Below are 20,873 nucleotides of genomic sequence, written 5' to 3' on the forward strand. Positions count from 1 at the left end.
AAATGTATATAAATTATATTATTAATGTCCTATTATACAGTGCATAAATATTACAATTGCATTATCCAAAAAAATGTAAAGTGATTGCATATTTATTTTTTAAACTATTTATTATAATAACATTACTACAAAAAATAACAAATAATTTATAAATTAAAAACTATTAACAATTTGTATAATATCTATATAAAAAACATTTAATTGAAAATGTTTAAATATTTAGGTCARTCAATCTGAAAATATTATAATAACAAAACTATCATATTATAAGAATATATAGTACTGTAGTAATAAATGACAAAAAAATTGCTATAAATATCAATATATAAATTCATTGTCATTAAACTCAAGGCACACATGAGTTAAATTTATTAAATATTAATATATTAATAGATAACTATTAAACAATATACAGTATTAACTATAATAATGAAAAATAACAACAAAAAATTATTTACAATCTACTAGTGAGTCATACATGGCTTAACCAAAAATAGGAAACTCCTGATCATAGTCAGCCTTACTGCCAGTGTTTTCCGATTTCTCACTACTCTCCACACGACCGGCCTTTGCATAACCGGCCGCACCGGCGGCAGACGTCAAACCGTTTTTGTCGTGCGCTTCGCTACCCTTGGCCTTCACTGACACATATCCTCCCTTATCTCCAGCCTTTCCTTCGGCCAGTTTTTTTGTCATTTCGGCTGCGGCTCCGTGTTTGGCATTAGCCCTGTCCCACGACCACGACTTGACAAACCCRTGTCCCCTGTCGTGAGAGTATTCGCCAAAATTGCCACTCTTTTCGTGATCCAGTTCCTTACGTCCCTCTGCATACTTGTTCTTGAAACCACCTAATTTGGAYACTTCGGCCTCTTTGTGACCGCTATCAGAGTGTTTGTTAATTGTAGCAAATTTTTTAGCCGCTGTTTCAAAAAATAATTAATTTTTATTTATTTAAAAATATATAAATAGTTTCGTGTTGATATATTCGTATTAATAGTCTTAATAATAATAATAAATACAATACATTAATTTTTGTGTAATAAATTATTACTAATTACAATCATATTTATGCTTATTGATAGTCATTAAACAATTGTTTTTGAACTAATCTAAAGTGTTTTAAAGTTTAATGATTGTTTAATCTAGTATTATGTCCAACATTTTAAAATTATATTATTAATAAAATAGAATTTTTAATCTAATTCTAATTATAAAATATTTTTAAAAATAATTTTCTAAATTTATAAATATATATAATGAGATATTATAGTTATAATTACAGTAGTAGTTGTAGTAGTAATATAACTGTTATTAAAAAATACTTTTTAACTTAAAATTCAAGTTTATTGTTTTAATGTTTATTGAACCGGTAACTGATTTCTATTATTTTTTTAAAAATAATTATTCCAACTTTTTATAATTTATAGGTATAAATATTTATGTAATTTATATATTCATTAATTTTTTCGAAAATGATATTAAAAATTCAATACCTCCTTCTTTATGATCTTTTTCATAATGTTTGTCACTCTCCCGGTGCCGATGTTCACTATCACCAAGAAATTTGTCGGGTATTTTAATATCCCTATCTATATATCCGTCATCGTCGACATACTCGACCCCTTTGAGAGGATAATCTCTATTCCARTGTACACTTTCCCGATAACCGTTGGGTTTATAATCATAAATATGTGAGACTGTAGGCGGAGAAGCCCTTTGTCTCATATAGGGTGCCGCCAGTGACGACTCATCGTTGCGATAGATATCCCGTTCAACATGTCGTTGTCGAGGCACTGGTGACCGAAACAACTGTCCTATTCTCGATGATGACGATGATTCCGATGYTGGCAACTGGCGTGACGTGTGATATGCAGGACCGGCATCGGCRTAACGGTTATAATATTGAGCCTCACATATAGTCACTAATAAAGTCACACAAATTATTAGCAAAAATTTAGTTGACAAAATTAATAGCATTTTTACAATAGTAAAATCTATTTGTTTGTATTGCGGTAATAATTTKTAACAATAATAAAATATAACAAAAAAAGCTTAAACAAAATGTTTCAAAATTTGAAATACAATCATAATATAATTTTGCTGTTATTGTTGATGTAGTAACACAATAAACTAGTTAAATTCAATTGAAATAATAATAATAATAATAATTGTTTATTTTTCGAAAAACAATAGTATATACCAGTAGTTATAAACAATAATTAGTTATAAAACTTTTTACTTTCTATAAAACATGCAATAAATAAATATAATAAAACATTTTTTCCGACACCACAACTTTACATTTTCCCCTTAAATAATAATAATAATATTATTATGTATTATAATATGATATACAGTTATATAAAAAAACATTGAAATTGAAAGCGGTTTTGAAATAAGACAATAGCATAATAATTATATCCGTTATAAATGTGTTCACACAATTTGTTTGGCATTTAATTGAAAACATAATTTTCTCACTCATGAGAGAAACCCTAAAATCATATATATTTTCTTTAAAAAAAACTTAACATTAATCTAAAAATCATAATATCGCTTATTTTACAAATGACTAACTTTTAATATGCATTTTTTATATTATTATTGTTGTTGTTGTTAACACACATATAGTTTTGGATTATTTATTTTTTTTGTATCTAAAAACCCATTAAATCATAAAAATATATGTACTTGAAATTTGTAACAGAAAAACATAATAATGAGACAAAAAATAAATAATAAACAATGCTTTTTAGATTAAAACATTTCGTGTGTAATTATATTGAAATTATTATTTAATTAAATTAATAGTCAAATTTTGTTTTTATGTTTTTTAAAAGTGATTTATATGTTGTTTTAGATTACTGTTTGATAAAACAATAATTTTAAATTCTAGCTAATGTACTTTAATATTTTAAGTTTTAAAATTGGAAAGTTTTATCATGTATTAATAAATAATTACTAAAATACTTGAATTAACTTAATAGTTTGTTAAATGTTTTATTATCATAAATTTAATAAATATTCTCTAATTAAATTCAATTTTTAATACTATGATTACAATGTTTATAAAATGTTTATATTAATTTGAATTAAATTAGTTTTTACATTGTTTTTATTATTTACGTTTGAAATTAAATCTCATAAATTGTAATATAAGATTAATGCTATTAAGTGTAATACGATAATACAGTATAATATTATTCAATTTATTTTAGTAGAAATAGATAATAATTAATATTAATAAAAAAATATTATACCCTTTTATATTATAAAATTTGATTTTGTGTGTGTAATATAATGTATATTTTAAAAGAAAATTATAAAGAATATTTTATATATTTTAATTTATACGGTATATTCTATGTATAGATACAATTAATAATACTGTATATATAATAAAAATTAATTCTTATATTTTTAGTTGTTAATAAATTTAAATATTTAAAAAAAAAGTTAAAATATATCTATGATTTTATGAAATCTACAATTAAAATATTATGTATATTAGATTAGAAGATACATTCATGCAGTTTAAATAAAAACTGTAGATTATTTATATTATCATTTACAACAAATTGCACTAACTTTACAAATACTTACTTAAAATATTATTTGTGTATCAGTTTTGTCCGTCTAAAGCTAATAAAAATAAATTTTTAAAGATATGATTATAACTAAAACTTTTAGTTACAACAATTTAGGTTACAATAATATAACTTAATATCTAAAACAATAATTACATTATACTGTATATTTTATATAATTGAATATTATTAAAATCTATTTCAGTTATTGTTAGTTATAAATAGACATTTATAGTTTTTTTTATTCATTTGAAGATTGCTAAATTTTGAAAAAATTACTATTAGTAACTTTCTTTAAATATATTTAATCAAATAACACTATTATATTACATTAGTTTTGAATTGTTTTCCACAATACAATTACAATTTATTTGCAAAATATTAATATCTAATTAAGAAACTCTATTATTGAAAAAGTCATACAAAATTACAAATACTATGTTTCGCTGCAACAACAAAAAAGGCTATAAAATCTATTATCATATCATATATTAAACTTGTTATAAATTTATTCAATAGTAATGTTAACTTGAATAAGTATTAGTTAGTTTATCTTAAAATAATTTAAGTAATAGACTATAAAATTACTTTTTATTATGAAAAATACATAATAGTATCTATTATAGCTAAAAGTGTTTTCTTAAAAATTTTTCTTAAATCTATTTAAAATTTTAAAAATATTTTGTAAGATGTTTTTTAAAGAATAAATATATAAAATATAATTAATGTTTATAAAAACTAAAAATTTTATCAAAATTATTAATAGAAATAAATTTATTGTTTTTTTTAAATAAATATATATATATTTCAATACAATTAGTGAAACATATGTTCCCAACTCAACCCAACCGACCCCTTGTATCACTTTATAGACTAACTATTGCCGTTGTTGTCACCACTATTAGTAGTAATATGGATAACATTTTGTGACGATTGTTGTGACAATTCATTGTCAACTGTTTTCTTAATCAATTTAATAGCTTCGGCTTTGATGACCTCTTTCTTAGCCAATGTGTTGTCGGCGACAGGTTTGGCATTTCCGGCATTATCTGTGTGTATGTGTTGGTCACTGTCATTGTCGTCCAAATCAATTTCGTTTGCACTTTTGATCCATTCGATTACCGGCGAAATAAAGTGAAGCACTTTGACCTCAAGTTCGGTCCACTGTTTGGTCATATCTCGCCTATATTTAGTTATAATATCGTTGGCCACCTGTTTGGATGATTTAATCGGATCCATAATCCGATGATACAGTGCATCATAGGTATCGTTGATAGTATGTGTAAAACTATCCCAATCGTCTTTGTATTTATGTTTGGCGACTTCGGTAAGAAATTTGATATCTTTAGCCCTCAAACGTTTTACAGCTAACTGTTTAGTAAACCCGTACTTGTCTTTCGGCCCCTTTTGGTTGATATTAGATCCCCGCCATATCTCTTCCCAAAGCAAACTTTCCTCGTCTTCGGTTGTAAGCTCTACCGGTGCTCCGGTTGCCGGCGACTGTTTGCTGTAGCCGTCAGCAGTAGCACCTGTCTGACCCCCCTCACCACCACCACCACCACCACCACCACCAACATCATTGTCGCCGTCAGCGGCATAACTGAGCTCAACGTTTAGCAGTGCTATTGTTGTCAGCAATATTGTCATACAAACAACGAGATTAACATTCATTATGAGATTATTAATATTATTTTTATTAATATTATTATTTTGCTCAGAAAATAGTAGTATCAATAATATGAAATATAATAAACAAAATTAATAAAAAATAGAAAACTTTAATAATAATAACTAGTTTTTATTTTCGGTATCTTAAATAAACACAAATATTATTGTTATTATTATATTATTTTTTATATTTTAATTAATAATATAATGTAATCCATTTTGTTTTTCTTTAATATTATTAAATTTTCTTAATTCATAGTAAACTACTGTATACTATACATAGTTATACGATATAACACAATGTGTTTTAGCAGATGTTAATATGATATGTCTTAAAATTATTTATTTTAATTGAATTTCCTATTTTATTTATTATATTTTAATAATAAATATAATCAATAAATGTTTTATATAACATTATTTTATAATTATTTTTTGTTATAAAAATAACACTAAAAAACAACAGTAAATTCTTATACATATTTAACTTATAAATAGTTTTTGTTTTGACGTTAATTTATAATTATGTTTTTTCAAAATTTTATTTCATTAATTTTATAAATTATTAAATTTTATTTATTTGTTTTTATTATAAATATAAATAAATATTTACTAAAACATACATTATAAACATTTGACTATATTGTAAAAAACTAAAAATTAAGAAATTATTGGACATCGACTCGAGGATAAAAACCAGGATAGTTGGACTGATGATTATTGTTATGATTATTATTATGATTATTATTATTATTTGTAGGCCTAACCAGTATACTAACTGTTGGTTTTGTTTGAAATGTATAGCTTTGTGAACCCAAATTTGAGTTCAACAGAGGATACCCGGGTTTACTAATCACGGCATTAGGTCCATGATATACACCATCGTATGGTTTTCTATGCGGTGGCCTATTCTGGGTTTGAGAGATAAAATTATTATAGTTATTGTATTGACTGTTATAGTTGTCTTGCGGTGCCACATATGGATAGTTAGATTGAGAACCGATATCCGGTTTGTCGGTTGTCTCACTTATTATTGGCACACTGTTAGTCTGGTTATTGACCAGCGGTTTATGTGGCGGTCGGTTAGGTTTGCTAACAAAACCGGTCAAGTTTTTCAATGTGTTCACAAGCGGTGAGCCCGGGTTTAGCCAATCCAGTAGTTGAAACTCTGTGTCTATTAACGGATTACCCGATTGACTGATAGTGTTGTTGTTTCCGTGTTGTGTAGCGTTTTGTCTAATATTTTGTATAATATCCGACAAAATAAAACTGTTTCCCCTGTCTAGCGATGACACTGTATTTGATTGTAGAAATTATAAGAAATATATAATGCTATTTAAATATGAATTTTACAAAATAATAAATTATTTTATGAAACTTTATAATGAATATTAGGTTTATTATAACATTATATTAAATATTGTGTTGACAAATCACATTATGACCTTGCTAACTTTTAAATTTAAGAAAATAAAACATAAATTATAATCTCTTAATCAAAAATTTATTTAAAAAACATTTAACAAATTAAATTTTAAAATGTCATTATATAAGTGTATTTATTTTTTTGTTCATTCTATAAATTCATTCAATAGAAATATCATTTATTTGATATAATTAATATACTGTATATTATTATATAAAAGTTTAATTTTAACTTAAATAGTTAAATCCATATAAATAACTTATGAAAAATAAGATGTATTTTATAATATAATATAATTTTATGATATAAATTTAATAAGCTATAAAACATATAATTAAAATTTTTAATACTAAAAAATATTGATTTAGGTTGAAATATTATTATAAAGAAATCTTTCAAAAAATTTTTTTTAAAGCATACCATTTTCAACATTATTATTATTATCTGCTAAAATAACATTGGTTATTATTAATAATAAAATAAACATCACATTAATAAATAACTGGATATTTGTTGTTGACACTTGAATTTTTATAAAATTTTTATTATAAAGTAATCTTATAAAAAATTATTTAATTAGAAATAGTGTTTAACAAATAGTATTTTAATCAATTAATAAAATCTTAACTATCTATAATAATAGCAATGTTTTAAATTGTTTAATTTTATACTAGTTAAAAATATATATAATTTATATAATATTCTTATTATTATTATAATCACTATTCAAAATTGAAACAAATATTTTATATTTAATAAGAAAGTTTAATATAAATTAAAATACATTTATTTATTAACTAATTTGTTAACATAAATTAATGTTTATTAATTTAATTTAAGTTCAGAATTTTTGACATAAATTACAAAATATTAAATACTATATAAATTACACAAATATTTTTAAAAAATATATTATAATAACTTTTATTTAGCCTAATTTTTCGGGAAAAAATAATAAGTTAAAAATTAATTATAACACACAAAATAACATTTTAGATATTAGCAGCTGCATATGTAATTAACTAAATACTGAATTGCAGTAATTTTATTTAAAATAGTAATAATAATTAATATGCACTTTAAAATTACATTTTATAATTGAGAAAATTAAAAATGTAATAATAATATAAAGACACGAAAATATTATTTTTATTTAAAGATGGATTTATTTTAATTTTGTATTTAAATTTTTACAATTTTTATTAGAAAATCAAATTTCGAATTTAATGTTTGTAGCAAAAAATGCTATAATACTGTATAATAAACATTTAAATAAAATTATATACAATACGGTAAATAAATTATCAATAAATTTATATAAAAATAAATTATTTAAAACTAAATGAATAATTATTAAAATTTATGATATTTTATTTTAAATAATAAAATAAATGAAAATAATATAATCTTATAGTAATCTTTATTTTATTATATAGTAATTTATATATACTATATATATTAATATATATTATTATAATAAAACTTTATATATAAAATAACTTATAATAATTTTTAGCATTATATAGAATTATATAACAATAAAAGTAATATGTTAGTATTTTCATAAAACTATATTATAATAAAATTAAAATAGTAAAATTCATTATTATTCTGATAATTTATAAAATAAAATTTTTATTTATATCATCAAATTACTAATAATAATTTATTAATTTTAATTGAAAAACTTGTTATTATATTGTAACTCAATTTTGTGTGTTGTGTAACTCAATAGGATAACAATAAAATCTTTATAAAAACAATATACAGTATATGATTTATTTATTTTTTAAATAAAATATTAGGATGACAAAAAATATGAACAATATAGATTTTAGTTTTTATTTTTATTATACAATGATACCAGTTTAATAAAACCTATATATCAGATAAATATCTTATTGTACAGAACTGGTATATCTAAGCAATTTATATGATAGTAAACTATTAATATTTAAACTTTTTTTTATAATATATTATATATATTTGATACTACTGTATTACAGTATATTCACACTGATTCAATTTTTATATGTTTGAATTATAACAATATGTTGTTAAAATTATTTCAAGTTTTATTTGAAAATTTATGTTTCACATAAAGTTGGCAAAAAAATAAAAATTATAGAGAAATTTATAGAAAGTTTCTAATATAAATTTCTCTCTATGGGATCCCTATGTTAATTTTGTTTTCTTTCGATATTTGTTATATTGTAAAAATGCAAATAATTAAATAATAATTTATTAGTATTTTTTATTTACTATAATATTACATTAGCAATAGATATGGAGAATCCCATAGTATAATAATAAAGTAAAATTTCTATTGTTTTATTCCTCAGTTAAAAAAAATTGTCATGGAAATTTTTAGGGAAAATTCTATTTGCCCAACTCTAATTTTATGATACATCAAATTTAGTTTCAAATATTATTAACACATAGATATTTATTTTAAAAATTGTTTTCTCACTATTACTAGTATAGTAGTATATAAAGCCAACAATGAAACTAATAAAACTGTACTTAATATATGACTAGTGCTTGAAATTTTATTCACGACTACTCACGAGAGTTTTATTAGTTTTTTATTTTATTTTATTTTACTTGTTATACAGTATAACTCATATGATAATAATATGATACCTTAAAATCACTTTCACTGTGTATTCAGTTTCAGTAAATCAATTATCAATCACTTAAATGTAATTACAATTTAATCGATTTGTTTTTTTCTGACATTAAATTTCAGTAATTTTATTGTAACCTTAAATTGAAAAAAATATTTCACAACTAAAGTATCGATTAATAATTATTTAAACTATCAAATAGTTATTTAAAAATAGTTATTTAAATAGTTATTTATCTTTTTAAATATTTGCAAATAATAAATGATTTACTTGTTTTATGCATATATAACAAAGATTTAAACAAATATACTAATTATTTTGATTGTTAACAAAAAAAATATTAATTAAAAAAATTAGTTTTTATATAATTTCTGTAACTAATATTTTGTATTATTTAAATAAACTTATAAAAAAATTTACAGTTTAATGCTTATATTTTTCAAAATTATTGAAATAATAATTTATAAGTTTCTATAGTTTCTAACCCATCAAATAGTTATCTATAGTTATAATAAAATATCGTAAAAATCGTCTCCAATGGTTATGTTTAGTGAATATACTAAGTCTCAATTATAATCGTTAAACCGAAAAAATGATTTTTAAGTTGGAAATCAAGACACTATTAATAACTTACAAACTATGTTAACAAAGAAAACACTATAAATCCAAAAACTCAAATTTAAAACAGAAATTGTAAACCTTTTGATTATTATTATTAATTTTTAAATCCACAATATTATCAATATATTCTCTAATCAATATTATTATTTACTACCTGTATATACTTTATATACACTATAAATATATATATATATATAAATCATAATATTTTATTATTAGTATGATTAATTAAATAAACAAAAAAAACTAATAATTTTTTATACTAAAGAAAACATATTTTTTTAAAAAGATAATTAAATTTAAGTATAATTGATTTAATGACAAAAATAAATAACATAATTTTATTACATTTTTATAGTGCAATCAATTTATCTTAACTATTTATGTGTGGCATTATTATTATTACTATTGGTATTATTATTATTTTTAATTTTATCATCCATTGACTGTTTTCTCAATTCATTGATCATATCTTTAAGTAGGCTTTCCTTAGACAACTGTTCAATTTTACCCGTATTATCCATTGTAACAATTTGTTTGTCAGTTTGTTTTTGTTGGTCTTTAAACCATTTATCTAAGAAATCATTCAATTTGTTTCTTTCCATTGCATTGTTAATATCAGTAACGGTTTCGTTGACATTGGTTTTACTTCGGATAAAGGCTTTCAAAATTCTAGAGTTTTTCATATATTTAGCCAACCGGTCGTACCATTTAGTAAAATAATTGTGAACTTTTTCCACAAATCTCTCCATCATTTTAATCACCTTTGACTTACTATCTTTGTCTTTGTATAGATCTTCCAGAAACTTGAGATCATCAGCGCTTAGTTGCAGTTTACTGTTTACATGTGCACCTATCGGTGCTACACTAGGAGTAACCGGTGCTATATCAGGATTAGCCGGTGCTACACCAGGAGTAACCGGTGTTCCTGCAACATTACCCTGTTCAATAGTAAAATTAGTCAACTTACTCTTTTTAAAACATTTCTATAATTTAAATTTTTTTTAATAATATTAATTACAAAAAAATTTAACTACAGTAATATCTAATTATTGTCTATTGTAGTTGTTATCATTATTATTTTATATTTAAAAAATAACAATAGTAATAATGCAATACAGTGTTTAAATAAAAATCTAATTATTATAATTGCTATAAATAAATACTATTATTTAATTTTTATAAAATAACAAAAAAAACAAAAAAATATCTTTTTAAATTATATATTATCTTATCTTATTGTAAAAAAATCATATTTATAGTATAATAATAATAATAAAAATTTATTTTATACTATTTTAATTATTTTCAAAAAATATTTACCGAATTTAAGTTAGAATTTTTTTTATCAGTATTACAATTGACATTATAATCTGAAAATTGATATAACAATGTTATTATTAATATAAACAAATATTTTATCATTTTTAACAAATTAAATAATCTTTGATATTGTAGTCTTAATTATATTTGATTATATTAAATATTTAAATTAAAAATAATTAATTAATATTATAAAAATATTTTTTATTATTAAAAAATAGTTAACATTATTGCAAAAATATACAGATGTTTGACGTACGTAATGTAAATCTTTAATAAATAGTTAATTAATTAAATTTAATTAAATAGAATTAATAACAATTTAATTAAATAATTATTGACATAATATTTTATGAAATATTTGTAAATTAAAGTTAAATAAAAAATTTTATTTTTGCTTTAATAATAATAACATTTTCTATCAATACATTAAAAATAATTTCTAATAAATAAATAAGTATATAAAATATACAATTATTTTAAAAAAGATTTAGCATTTAATTTTTCAGAGATTAATATAATAGGAAAATCAAAAGATTAATTTATATTTATAATGACAACAAAAATAGCTGACATTATTATTATTGGACTACTAATGAATGTTACGGCACTACTGGGTTTGCCTGTTGTTGTCAGCACCGGACTAATAGTTGGCTTTGATGTTGGCGGTGTTGTTGGCGGTGTTGTTGGCGGTGTTGTTGGCGGTGTTGTAGGCGGTGTTGTAGGCGCTGCGGTTGGCTGTGTTGTTGGCGGAGGTGCTGTTGGCTGTGTTGTTGGCGCTGCGGTTGGCTGTGTTGTTGGCGGAGGTGTTGGTTTTGTTGTTGGCTGTGTTGATGGTAAAGTTGTTTGTATCGTTGTCTTATGTGGATCGGCCTCAAAACTTATAGGATTGTGCGATACATAAGCAGTGGTATGATGTATAGGATTACCTAAATACCAATTACAGTAAGTTAGTATAATAATTAAACAAATTGTCTGTTTAAAAAGTACCTTGTTTATCTACCGGCCCATAGGCAAGAAATAGATAATAGTTGTTAGCTTTTAAATTGAAATGAATAGTATCGACATCCGTTTCCTCCGGTCGCCACCACTGACCAGTCAATTGATTGTCGGAAAACTTTCCTTTAGCTGCGGGCATACCTTTAACGTCGACATATTTGATACCACAGTTGGTATCACAATATGTCAGTCCTTGTCTAGACTGAACTGAATCATCAGTTCCCATTGAAAACAGGGTCACCGAATCGTTTCCCATTTGTGTATCACTGGACAAACCAATGCCCAGATACCTGTCCTCTGATGTGGTCTGACGTTGCCAATAAATTTGAAACATGACACCGGGTTTATCATTTTGAGTGGACGGTTTTATTTTAAGCAACACTTGACATGATTTTTTGCTGATACACTCATCAGTCATACCGATGCACTGGTAGGCAATATCGCAGTCGGAATAATGATCATCAAGTATAGGATTGCTGTGCACTGTAAGCACATATACTAAAATCATAATAGCTATCGACAAACAACTTAATTTTGACATATTGTTATTAAAATTAATTATAAATATATTTTTAATTTAAATTAAATATATATTTTTTAAAATATTAAATAAGTTAATATTTATTTTTATTTTTTGAAAATTTACATTAAAATATATACATAATTTTTATCTTTAATAGTAAACAACAAAATAGTTAAAAATATAATTAAAATTTATTTAACTTACCACACACTAACACAAACAACGTTAAAAGTTATAGAAAAAAGTAAACGATAAAAAATATTGAATATATATTTAATTTCATGTTTATTTGATATCTATATATTTTTAAATTTTTTATCAAATTTTCAAAAAATAATTAAATATAACTTCCGATAAATTGTTAGTATTATAATTTAATTTAATATAATAAAAATATTATTATTATTTGTAAAAGAATACTCTGATAAGTTTTAAAATCTATTATTTAAAATGACAATTATTTATTAATAACAAATAAAAATATTATTTTAACAATAGCTTCAATATAATAGTGTTTATCATATGATGCTATTGTATTCAATAATACAGTTATTGAACTTAAATATTGTATATAATTGAAATAATATTGTTTAAAAGTTTACATAATTTATAATTGAATTTTGATTTTTAATTTGTTTAATTTTGAAAATAAAATTTTCTATTTAACTTATAAATTTATAATATACTGTATATATTTTTTTACAAAATTTATTAATTTTGTTATATGATAGTCTCTATAATAACAAGCAAAATATAAAGATTAGTTAAAATATAACAATAATGTTAATGTTAACAATTAATATTGGTTTATAAATCGTAAAAATTCATAAATTGTTTTGTCTGTATATTAATATATAAATTGTAGATACATTAATTTTTAAAAATTATTGTAATTTATATTTATTATTTGCTGATATATTTATAGATATGTTAATACAATAAAATTATATTATTTTAATTATCATATATACATAAATATTTATAAAAAAAAATATTTTTTTTAGAGTAAGATATTTATGATAGAAATTAATTAAAGATTATATAACTATTATTGTTAATACCATAGTATTATTAAAGTAATTATAGTTGATATAAATCCATTATTTATTATTATTTAATAAAATTGTGTTACCCAAAGCAATCTAAAAAATAACAATCTTACTATAATGTAATTTGTTTTTTTAGTCACAAATTTAACTACGATGTTAATAAAAAAAAAAATTTTAAAAATAACTGTACAATAGCTTTAATATATATAAATTATTATATAATTATTTTTTACTTAACTTTTTACTCTACACTCCTACTGTATAATAAATAGTTAAGTTTTTTAATAAATTAAAGTATACAAAAATATAACTTATTATTATCTAAATATATTATATTTAGATTCTCAAAATTTTCAGTAAGTTCAACACATATTTTAGTATCATTTAAATTATTTTATTATTAGATTTTAAAATTAGCCTTGCTTTAATAATATTTAAAAAATATTTTATCATCTCGAGGGTAATAAATTTAAACTTTATAAAATTTATAAAATTATAATGATTTTTTCAACCTGTATATATAAAATATTAATAAATTAATTTTATTTATAAATGATATTTGTAATATAATTTTTAAAAACATATTAAAATTATATTAAATAATATATATTTTTTAAACATTTTCTATTAAAGAGATACTATAGATTTAAATTCAAAATTGATATCTCTTTTGTGGCAATATTTTAATATCAGACTTCCGACTAATGATTTATTTTGAACAATAAGTAAACTATATTTTACATTTAAAAATGACCACAAATGCCAATGTTATAGAGTCTATAATATAGACAATTTTATACTCAATATATTTATACAATTTTATACATCATTTTTTATTTACTTGTATGATTTGATCACATAATTTCATCTGACATTTCTTTAGTAGTTGAATGCAATTTTTTTGGTTAAACATATAAGTAAATAAAAAATAATCAAATACAAAAATATACAGTATAAAATTATGTTTAAAATTATGTTTAAAATTATGTTTAAAATTGTGTCTAAAATTGTGTTAAAATAGCCATTTTTATATGTAAAATATGATTCAATGTATATTTAAAATAAATCATGAGTAGGAAAACTGATGCGGGTATGATATAAGGATAAAACCTCTTTCATGTTTGTTTTAACAAATTTTAATAAATTATATAATAATTTAAATATAAATATTTATATTAAATATTTTGTAAAAAATATATTTTGTAATTTTTAAAATACTATGCAGATATTCAATTTGTCTTTAAAAATAAACTTTTTGTTTATAAATTACTAATTATTATCTCACTATTTTTTTGAAATATTAGATCATAATAATGTTTAGTGCAAGTAAATATAATTGTATAAATGTAAAATTAATTTTTTTAAAAAAGTTATTAATTTCGTCAATTAATGAATCAAACAAAACCAATAACTTAAATATATATTTCTTCATGAAAATCTTTGTTTTATAATTTTATTTTTTCACTTATTTAGATTTTAACTTTTGATTGTTAATATTTATACATATATACAATATTATAATTATTAAAAAAAAACCTTACATTCCATTTAATAATATTATTTTTTTATTTTCCGAGAATTTTTTATACTGTAATAAGTCTTGTTTTTCAAATGTATATAATTTATATAATTAAATGTTAAATAATTAGAGTAATATAAGTAATATAAGAAATATAAGTAATATAACTGTATAATAATATAATTTTAATTAAATTTTACATAATGTGATATTAAAATAACAAAATTATTTTTTTAAAGTGACTAGTAAGTAATTCTTTTCTAATTGATTAATTGAAAAATATTATATTGAATTGATATAAATAATAATATTATGATTCGTATTATTATTAATATTAAATATGTAGAATAAATATAATATTTAATTTATTTAAATACTAATAATGATACTAATAAATAATCAATCACATTTTCATTTTAGTTGTTAATTCTTGATTGAAATATACAATATAACTATTTTTTAATAATAATAATATTATTACAGTATAATATAAACACAGGACCACCAATAATATAAAATATAGTAAAATAAATATCAGATTCTATAGGATTAAAATATTTTTTATTCAATGAATTGCTACAGAATAAGAAAATTTGCAAAAATTTTTTATTAAGAACTAATCAAATATTATTAAATTTCCTGAGAAAAAATGTTTTAAAAATAGAAATAAATTTATATTAGAATTTATTTATTTTTTTTGAATACAGATCAAAAAGTTCTTAAAGTTTCATATTATTACTATCAATATATAAGAAATAAATTAAATTAGTTTTTTTTTAAATATACAAATGTGTTGTAATATAAAATCTTTGACAAAAAATTTCTCAAACATATCAATCTACTGTATTTTGTAATATTTATTACAGTAAATGTATTATCTATACATTATATATCATATACAGTACAGTATCTAAAAGTATATGTATATAAAGTATAAGATAATAATTGATAATATATAATATAAGACAAATTTCAAAACTATAATAAAATTATAATTTTTGTTATTTCTATTTATAGAAATGTTATTAAGAAAGACAAACATTATATACAGTATATAAATTTATATATTATTTTGTTACTTAAAATATCACTGAGTAATAGCATTAGACTGTATTATTAATTAATAATATTTATAAAGATGTTTCAATTATACAGTTTGTTAGTTTCTATACTAATTACAGTCTAATGATGTTTTTATTTTATCTTAAGTATTACGAAATTGTATATTATTTTTAGATTAGCAAATAATACAGTAATTATACTTTAAATAAAATAAACAAATTTAATATAAAGATTTTAATAGTATAATAGTATAAAGATTTTATATTTATTTTATTACTGTTAACTAAATATTTATTATTTTATTTATGTTATTTACTTTATTGTTTAAAGGGCAACATTTTCAATAAGTTATTTAATAATTCATTAATTTATTATATTTGTTTGATAATTATATTTTTATGCCTTATAAGAGCTACAATTGTATAAACATGCAAACATGCTTATTTTATTGATTTTTACTCAGATACTAACTATTTACATATACAGTATCATATAATTAAATATATTATAATGAAAATAATAAATGTTTTTTTTAAAAAATAAACATAATATTTATTAGACAAAATAAACATTTACGATTAATACAATCCAATTATTGTGTAATTATAGCTTATATTATAATTTAGTTAATCTTATTTGAAACTATCATTAATTTGTTTTCTTAGACATAATATTGTATTTACCGTTTGACCCAAACATGAAGCAGTAGTTTAAATCAGATTAAAAACTATTAATGTCTTAGAAATAATTTGTTGACATTACCATCACTGTCATCATCACTGCCACCATAAGTACTATTGTTGTCGTCGTTGTCACAAATAATATATATATATATATATATATATATATATATATTACATATTATCCGACATCTCCTGTGCACTGAAATCGGTTTGTATGGAAATAACTTGTGGACCGGAATAGTTATCTTTAGGATGTACTTCTTCACCTAATTCAAAATCATGAGCAACATTGGTGGTGGTGGTGGTAGTAGTGGTGACGGGTGTCAACTTTAGGCCCACTAATTTAACAATACGCCAAACAATATCCAACATCAGTCGTCTGAGTTTTTTTGAAAATATCAAATAAATCAATGGATTTACGCCTGAGTTAGAGTATAGCATCAAAGTGGTCGATATAGTCAAAAATGTAGCCATTTTGGAGGACACGTCATACGAGCACAGGTAGTGTTGTACGAGTTTTCTGATATGAAACGGACCGGTCAACAGTGTAAAAGCCAACACAACTGTTATCAAAAGTTTGATAACTTTTTTGCGGCGCTCCATTAGAAAATTGACGGCCGGTTCGTTAGCCCATTTRATAGGTGTGTGTCGCTGGTGGTAGTGGTCGTTATGTCTGTCGACTATATTTGGCAATACTATTCCTCTTTTCATACAACAGGACGTCAATAACGATGATGTTTGGCCATCCCTTCTGACAGCTATTGTCACCAAACGATTTGCCTGTAGTTTATAGCCGGGCAGCGAACTGGTCCACAAGTGATAGCACACCCGGGCATAGGTAGCCGTTATGATGGCCAGTGGTATAGCAAAACACAGTATGATGTATACGGTGTCGTAGGTTTTGGCGTCGTATGCCGTCTGCTTTAATACACACAATGTTTTGCTCTCTTTTTTATTTTTAATACCCGATGTCGAAAAATATAATATTTTTAACAATTAAAAACAAAAAGTTTCATAATTTAAATTATTTATATTAAAAGATGCATAAAAACTGTTTTATAACTATAAAATTTTTCATAAATTAATGTAAAATAAATTTAAAGTAATATTTTAGTAGATATTAATACAAATTTTAAATAAATATTAATAAATTATAGGATTTGTTTGCTATTAATTAATTTTTGTTTATATATATATATACAGTATATGGATGTATAGCTAATATAAAATAAACAAATAACTGCATAACTAAAATAACATATAAAATATCATGAAAAGCAAACATATAATGTTAATGTATTGTATAAGACTTAATCCATATAAGGCGTCCATAAAGTAGTCAATAAAGTAATTTAATGTATTGATTATTTAAAAAAGAATGTTAAATATTATTATATTTTTTGGACGTCTATTGGGAATAGTCCCATATATTATATATAAATTATCTGAATTTTATATTTATTTATTGATTTATTTGTATAAGCATTAGAAAAATATTGAATATTTACAAATCTATTTTTCATCTATAATTTTTTTCTAAATAAACAAGAATATGTAAATAAAAAATCGTTGCCAAAGGGGTTTTTACTGGGTTTCGGTTGATATATTAATAACTAATTGAAATAAATCAATATATATATTAAAATCTCATTTTTAAAAACATAAAGTTCAGAAATGTAAAACATATTTTTACATTTTATTTCAATAAAATCATATATGAAATATCTCAAACGATATACTAATAAAATATATTATATATTAAATATACAAATATGATGTACTTATTTATTATATTATAATTATATTTAGATTTAGATTAACATTATTTTTATTTTATTGTTAATTTTATTTAAATGAGTTATAATATTATAATAGAAATTAATGTAAGAAAGATCCGGTTGACAACAAATTAGTCAATAATAAAAATTAGTTATTAAATAGTAAATAAGTTAATATTGCTAAGATAATATTGTTTTTCATATAATTTTAATTGCTTTATTTTAATCAAATATTGAAATATCAACTAAAAAACAAGTAAAAACTTTATAAATATATTTAAATGTCAAGTGTTGAAAATTAAAATATTTTTCAATATAGTTTTTTATATATATTTCATAAATAAATTTAGATTTTGCAGTTTAATGTGATAATTGAAATTATTAAAAAAACTACATAAAATATCTATAATAGATTTTTACATAATTTGCAATTTTAAATAAAATAATATACTTTATTTATAATTCATTTAAAATTATATAATTCATTTTGGGAATTTAATAATAAGAAATTATTAAATAAAATAAAATATTTATTTCTCAAAAAAATAAATAAAATAATTACATTCTTAACATTCTAATGCTTTAATCAACAAAAATATCTATACATATAATGGTAAATATATATATATTTATATATTTATTTATATATTATTTAATAGCATAAAATATATTTTAGTGTTTATAAATTAAATTCTTAATTTAATTTAGAAAAAAATATTTACCGATTGGAGATAATTGTATATTAATGGTACCAAAGATAATAAAACGGGGAAAACAACAGATGGCTGACAATAACCAGACAATGATTATTGTTGTCTTCAGTTTTCTCATTGTTAGGAGCCGTCGGCTCATCAATGGATAGACCAGAGCTAAGTAGCGCTCAATCGATATGACAACCAATATATACACCGATGCCGTATAGCTCAGGGCGTGTATGAAGTGATACATACGGCACAGGATATCACCGAACGACCAGTCGGTAAACAAATAGATCGATAGGTTTTGATAGACACAGAATATGGCGACACATAAGTCGGCGATCGCAAGGTTTAGGAGGAAAAAGTTAGTCTCTGTTTGAGTTTCTCTATTAAACGCCAGAACCGCTATTACCAATGAATTGCCTAATAATATGATATTAACATAAAGTCATCAGAAAAATATAAAAATCTAAAATATGACTATAAATAAATACACATTAATCCTATTAAATCATAAATATAAAATATACAACATTACATAAAAAAATTATAATAAATTTATTAATGGATTAAATTAAAAATGTTATTAAAAATTACAGTTGCAGTAGATATAGATAAATTGTAATTAAAAAGTTTTGTAAAATAACTATAATAAGTCAATGTAAAAATAATATGTGTGTTTTGCCCCTTGAAGTTAACTTTTCAATATTAATATCTAAAGCTTTCACAAAAATACGTGTTTATAAAAAGAGTTGCGAAATATATAAACAAAATTACAAATTATATATTAGTATAGATATTTCGACATAAATATTAATATTTTTAGACAAATGTATAATACTTATGTATCACATGATACAGTATTAAAATTTACATATAAAGTAATTTGCAATTTTTCATAAAAAATAAATGAATATATCTTATGTAGGGTTTTGTTTAATTTTGATGAAACCTGATTTGAATTAATGAGAAACTATGAAAAATTTGTTTTAAATTTTAAATTACTTGTTAACTCAAATCTTATTTATTTAATTATATATTTTGATTTTATTTAAAATTTTTAACACCTTAGTAAATTTAAATTAAAATATAATTTATTATTTTTTAATAAGCAAGAAAATCGTTTTATTGTTGACTAAATATCTAAATGAGAATAAAAAATACTAAAATATTAATTAAAAAAATAACTGCAAATGAAAATATTTCTAAGTGTAGGTTATTTTTAATATTTTTATCATTACAATTATATAGTGTTGGCAAAAAAGAGAAATTTATAAAATAATCGAGAAATTTCTAGAAAGTTTGTAAAA

The 20,873-nt window shown here is 21.3% G+C and overlaps 4 protein-coding genes across 4 annotated transcripts; all 4 read right to left on the bottom strand.

Annotated features, from left to right (window-relative positions):
• Positions 1-483: 483 nt before the first annotated feature.
• On the bottom strand, positions 484-1,977 carry LOC128963255 (uncharacterized). The gene is made up of 2 exons (XM_054309755.1): positions 1,494-1,977; positions 484-920 (listed from the first exon to the last, which is right to left on the bottom strand). Exons 1-2 carry the CDS (start codon positions 1,975-1,977, stop codon positions 484-486), a joined length of 921 nt encoding a protein of 306 aa, XP_054165730.1.
• A 3,946-nt stretch (positions 1,978-5,923) lies between these two features.
• Positions 5,924-11,306, bottom strand: LOC128963257 (putative uncharacterized protein DDB_G0285119). The gene is made up of 4 exons (XM_054309758.1): positions 11,253-11,306; positions 10,308-10,870; positions 9,943-9,965; positions 5,924-6,549 (listed from the first exon to the last, which is right to left on the bottom strand). Exons 2-4 carry the CDS (start codon positions 10,682-10,684, stop codon positions 5,924-5,926), a joined length of 1,026 nt encoding a protein of 341 aa, XP_054165733.1. The 5' UTR covers positions 10,685-10,870; positions 11,253-11,306.
• A 173-nt stretch (positions 11,307-11,479) lies between these two features.
• LOC128963258 (uncharacterized) lies at positions 11,480-12,792 on the bottom strand. The gene is made up of 3 exons (XM_054309759.1): positions 12,243-12,792; positions 11,827-12,181; positions 11,480-11,522 (listed from the first exon to the last, which is right to left on the bottom strand). Exons 1-3 carry the CDS (start codon positions 12,790-12,792, stop codon positions 11,480-11,482), a joined length of 948 nt encoding a protein of 315 aa, XP_054165734.1.
• A 4,466-nt stretch (positions 12,793-17,258) lies between these two features.
• Positions 17,259-19,990, bottom strand: LOC128963259 (trissin receptor-like; the record flags this gene model as incomplete). Its single annotated transcript, XM_054309760.1, has 2 exons — positions 17,259-18,034; positions 19,588-19,990. Coding segments are annotated over 2 exons (1,179 nt in total), but the record flags the coding sequence as incomplete, so codon positions are not given.
• Positions 19,991-20,873: the final 883 nt, after the last annotated feature.

This window comes from Oppia nitens, unplaced genomic scaffold, assembly GCF_028296485.1.
Source record: "Oppia nitens isolate AA-2021 unplaced genomic scaffold, nextdenovo-longstitch-racon4-pilon3 scaffold7_pilon_pilon_pilon, whole genome shotgun sequence".
Classification (NCBI taxonomy): Eukaryota; Metazoa; Arthropoda; class Arachnida; order Sarcoptiformes; family Oppiidae; genus Oppia; species Oppia nitens.

What these genes read in the sequence shown, in the direction of transcription:
- LOC128963257 (XM_054309758.1), bottom strand. Translation starts at nt 10,684, where the DNA reads ATGATGGAGAGATTTGTGGAAAAAGTTCACAATTATTTTACTAAATGG. An exon ending in AATAATGCCACACATAAATA is followed by an intron (nt 9,966 to 10,307) that starts GTTAAGATAAAT and finishes TTGGATTTATAG; the next exon opens with TGTTTTCTTTGTTAACATAG. An exon ending in TTTCTTTGTTAACATAGTTT is followed by an intron (nt 6,550 to 9,942) that starts GTAAGTTATTAA and finishes AATCAAATACAG; the next exon opens with TGTCATCGCTAGACAGGGGA.
- LOC128963258 (XM_054309759.1), bottom strand. Translation starts at nt 12,792, where the DNA reads ATGTCAAAATTAAGTTGTTTGTCGATAGCTATTATGATTTTAGTATAT. An exon ending in TGGGCCGGTAGATAAACAAG is followed by an intron (nt 12,182 to 12,242) that starts GTACTTTTTAAA and finishes ATTGGTATTTAG; the next exon opens with GTAATCCTATACATCATACC. An exon ending in AGTAGTCCAATAATAATAAT is followed by an intron (nt 11,523 to 11,826) that starts GTCAGCTATTTT and finishes TATTTATTAAAG; the next exon opens with ATTTACATTACGTACGTCAA.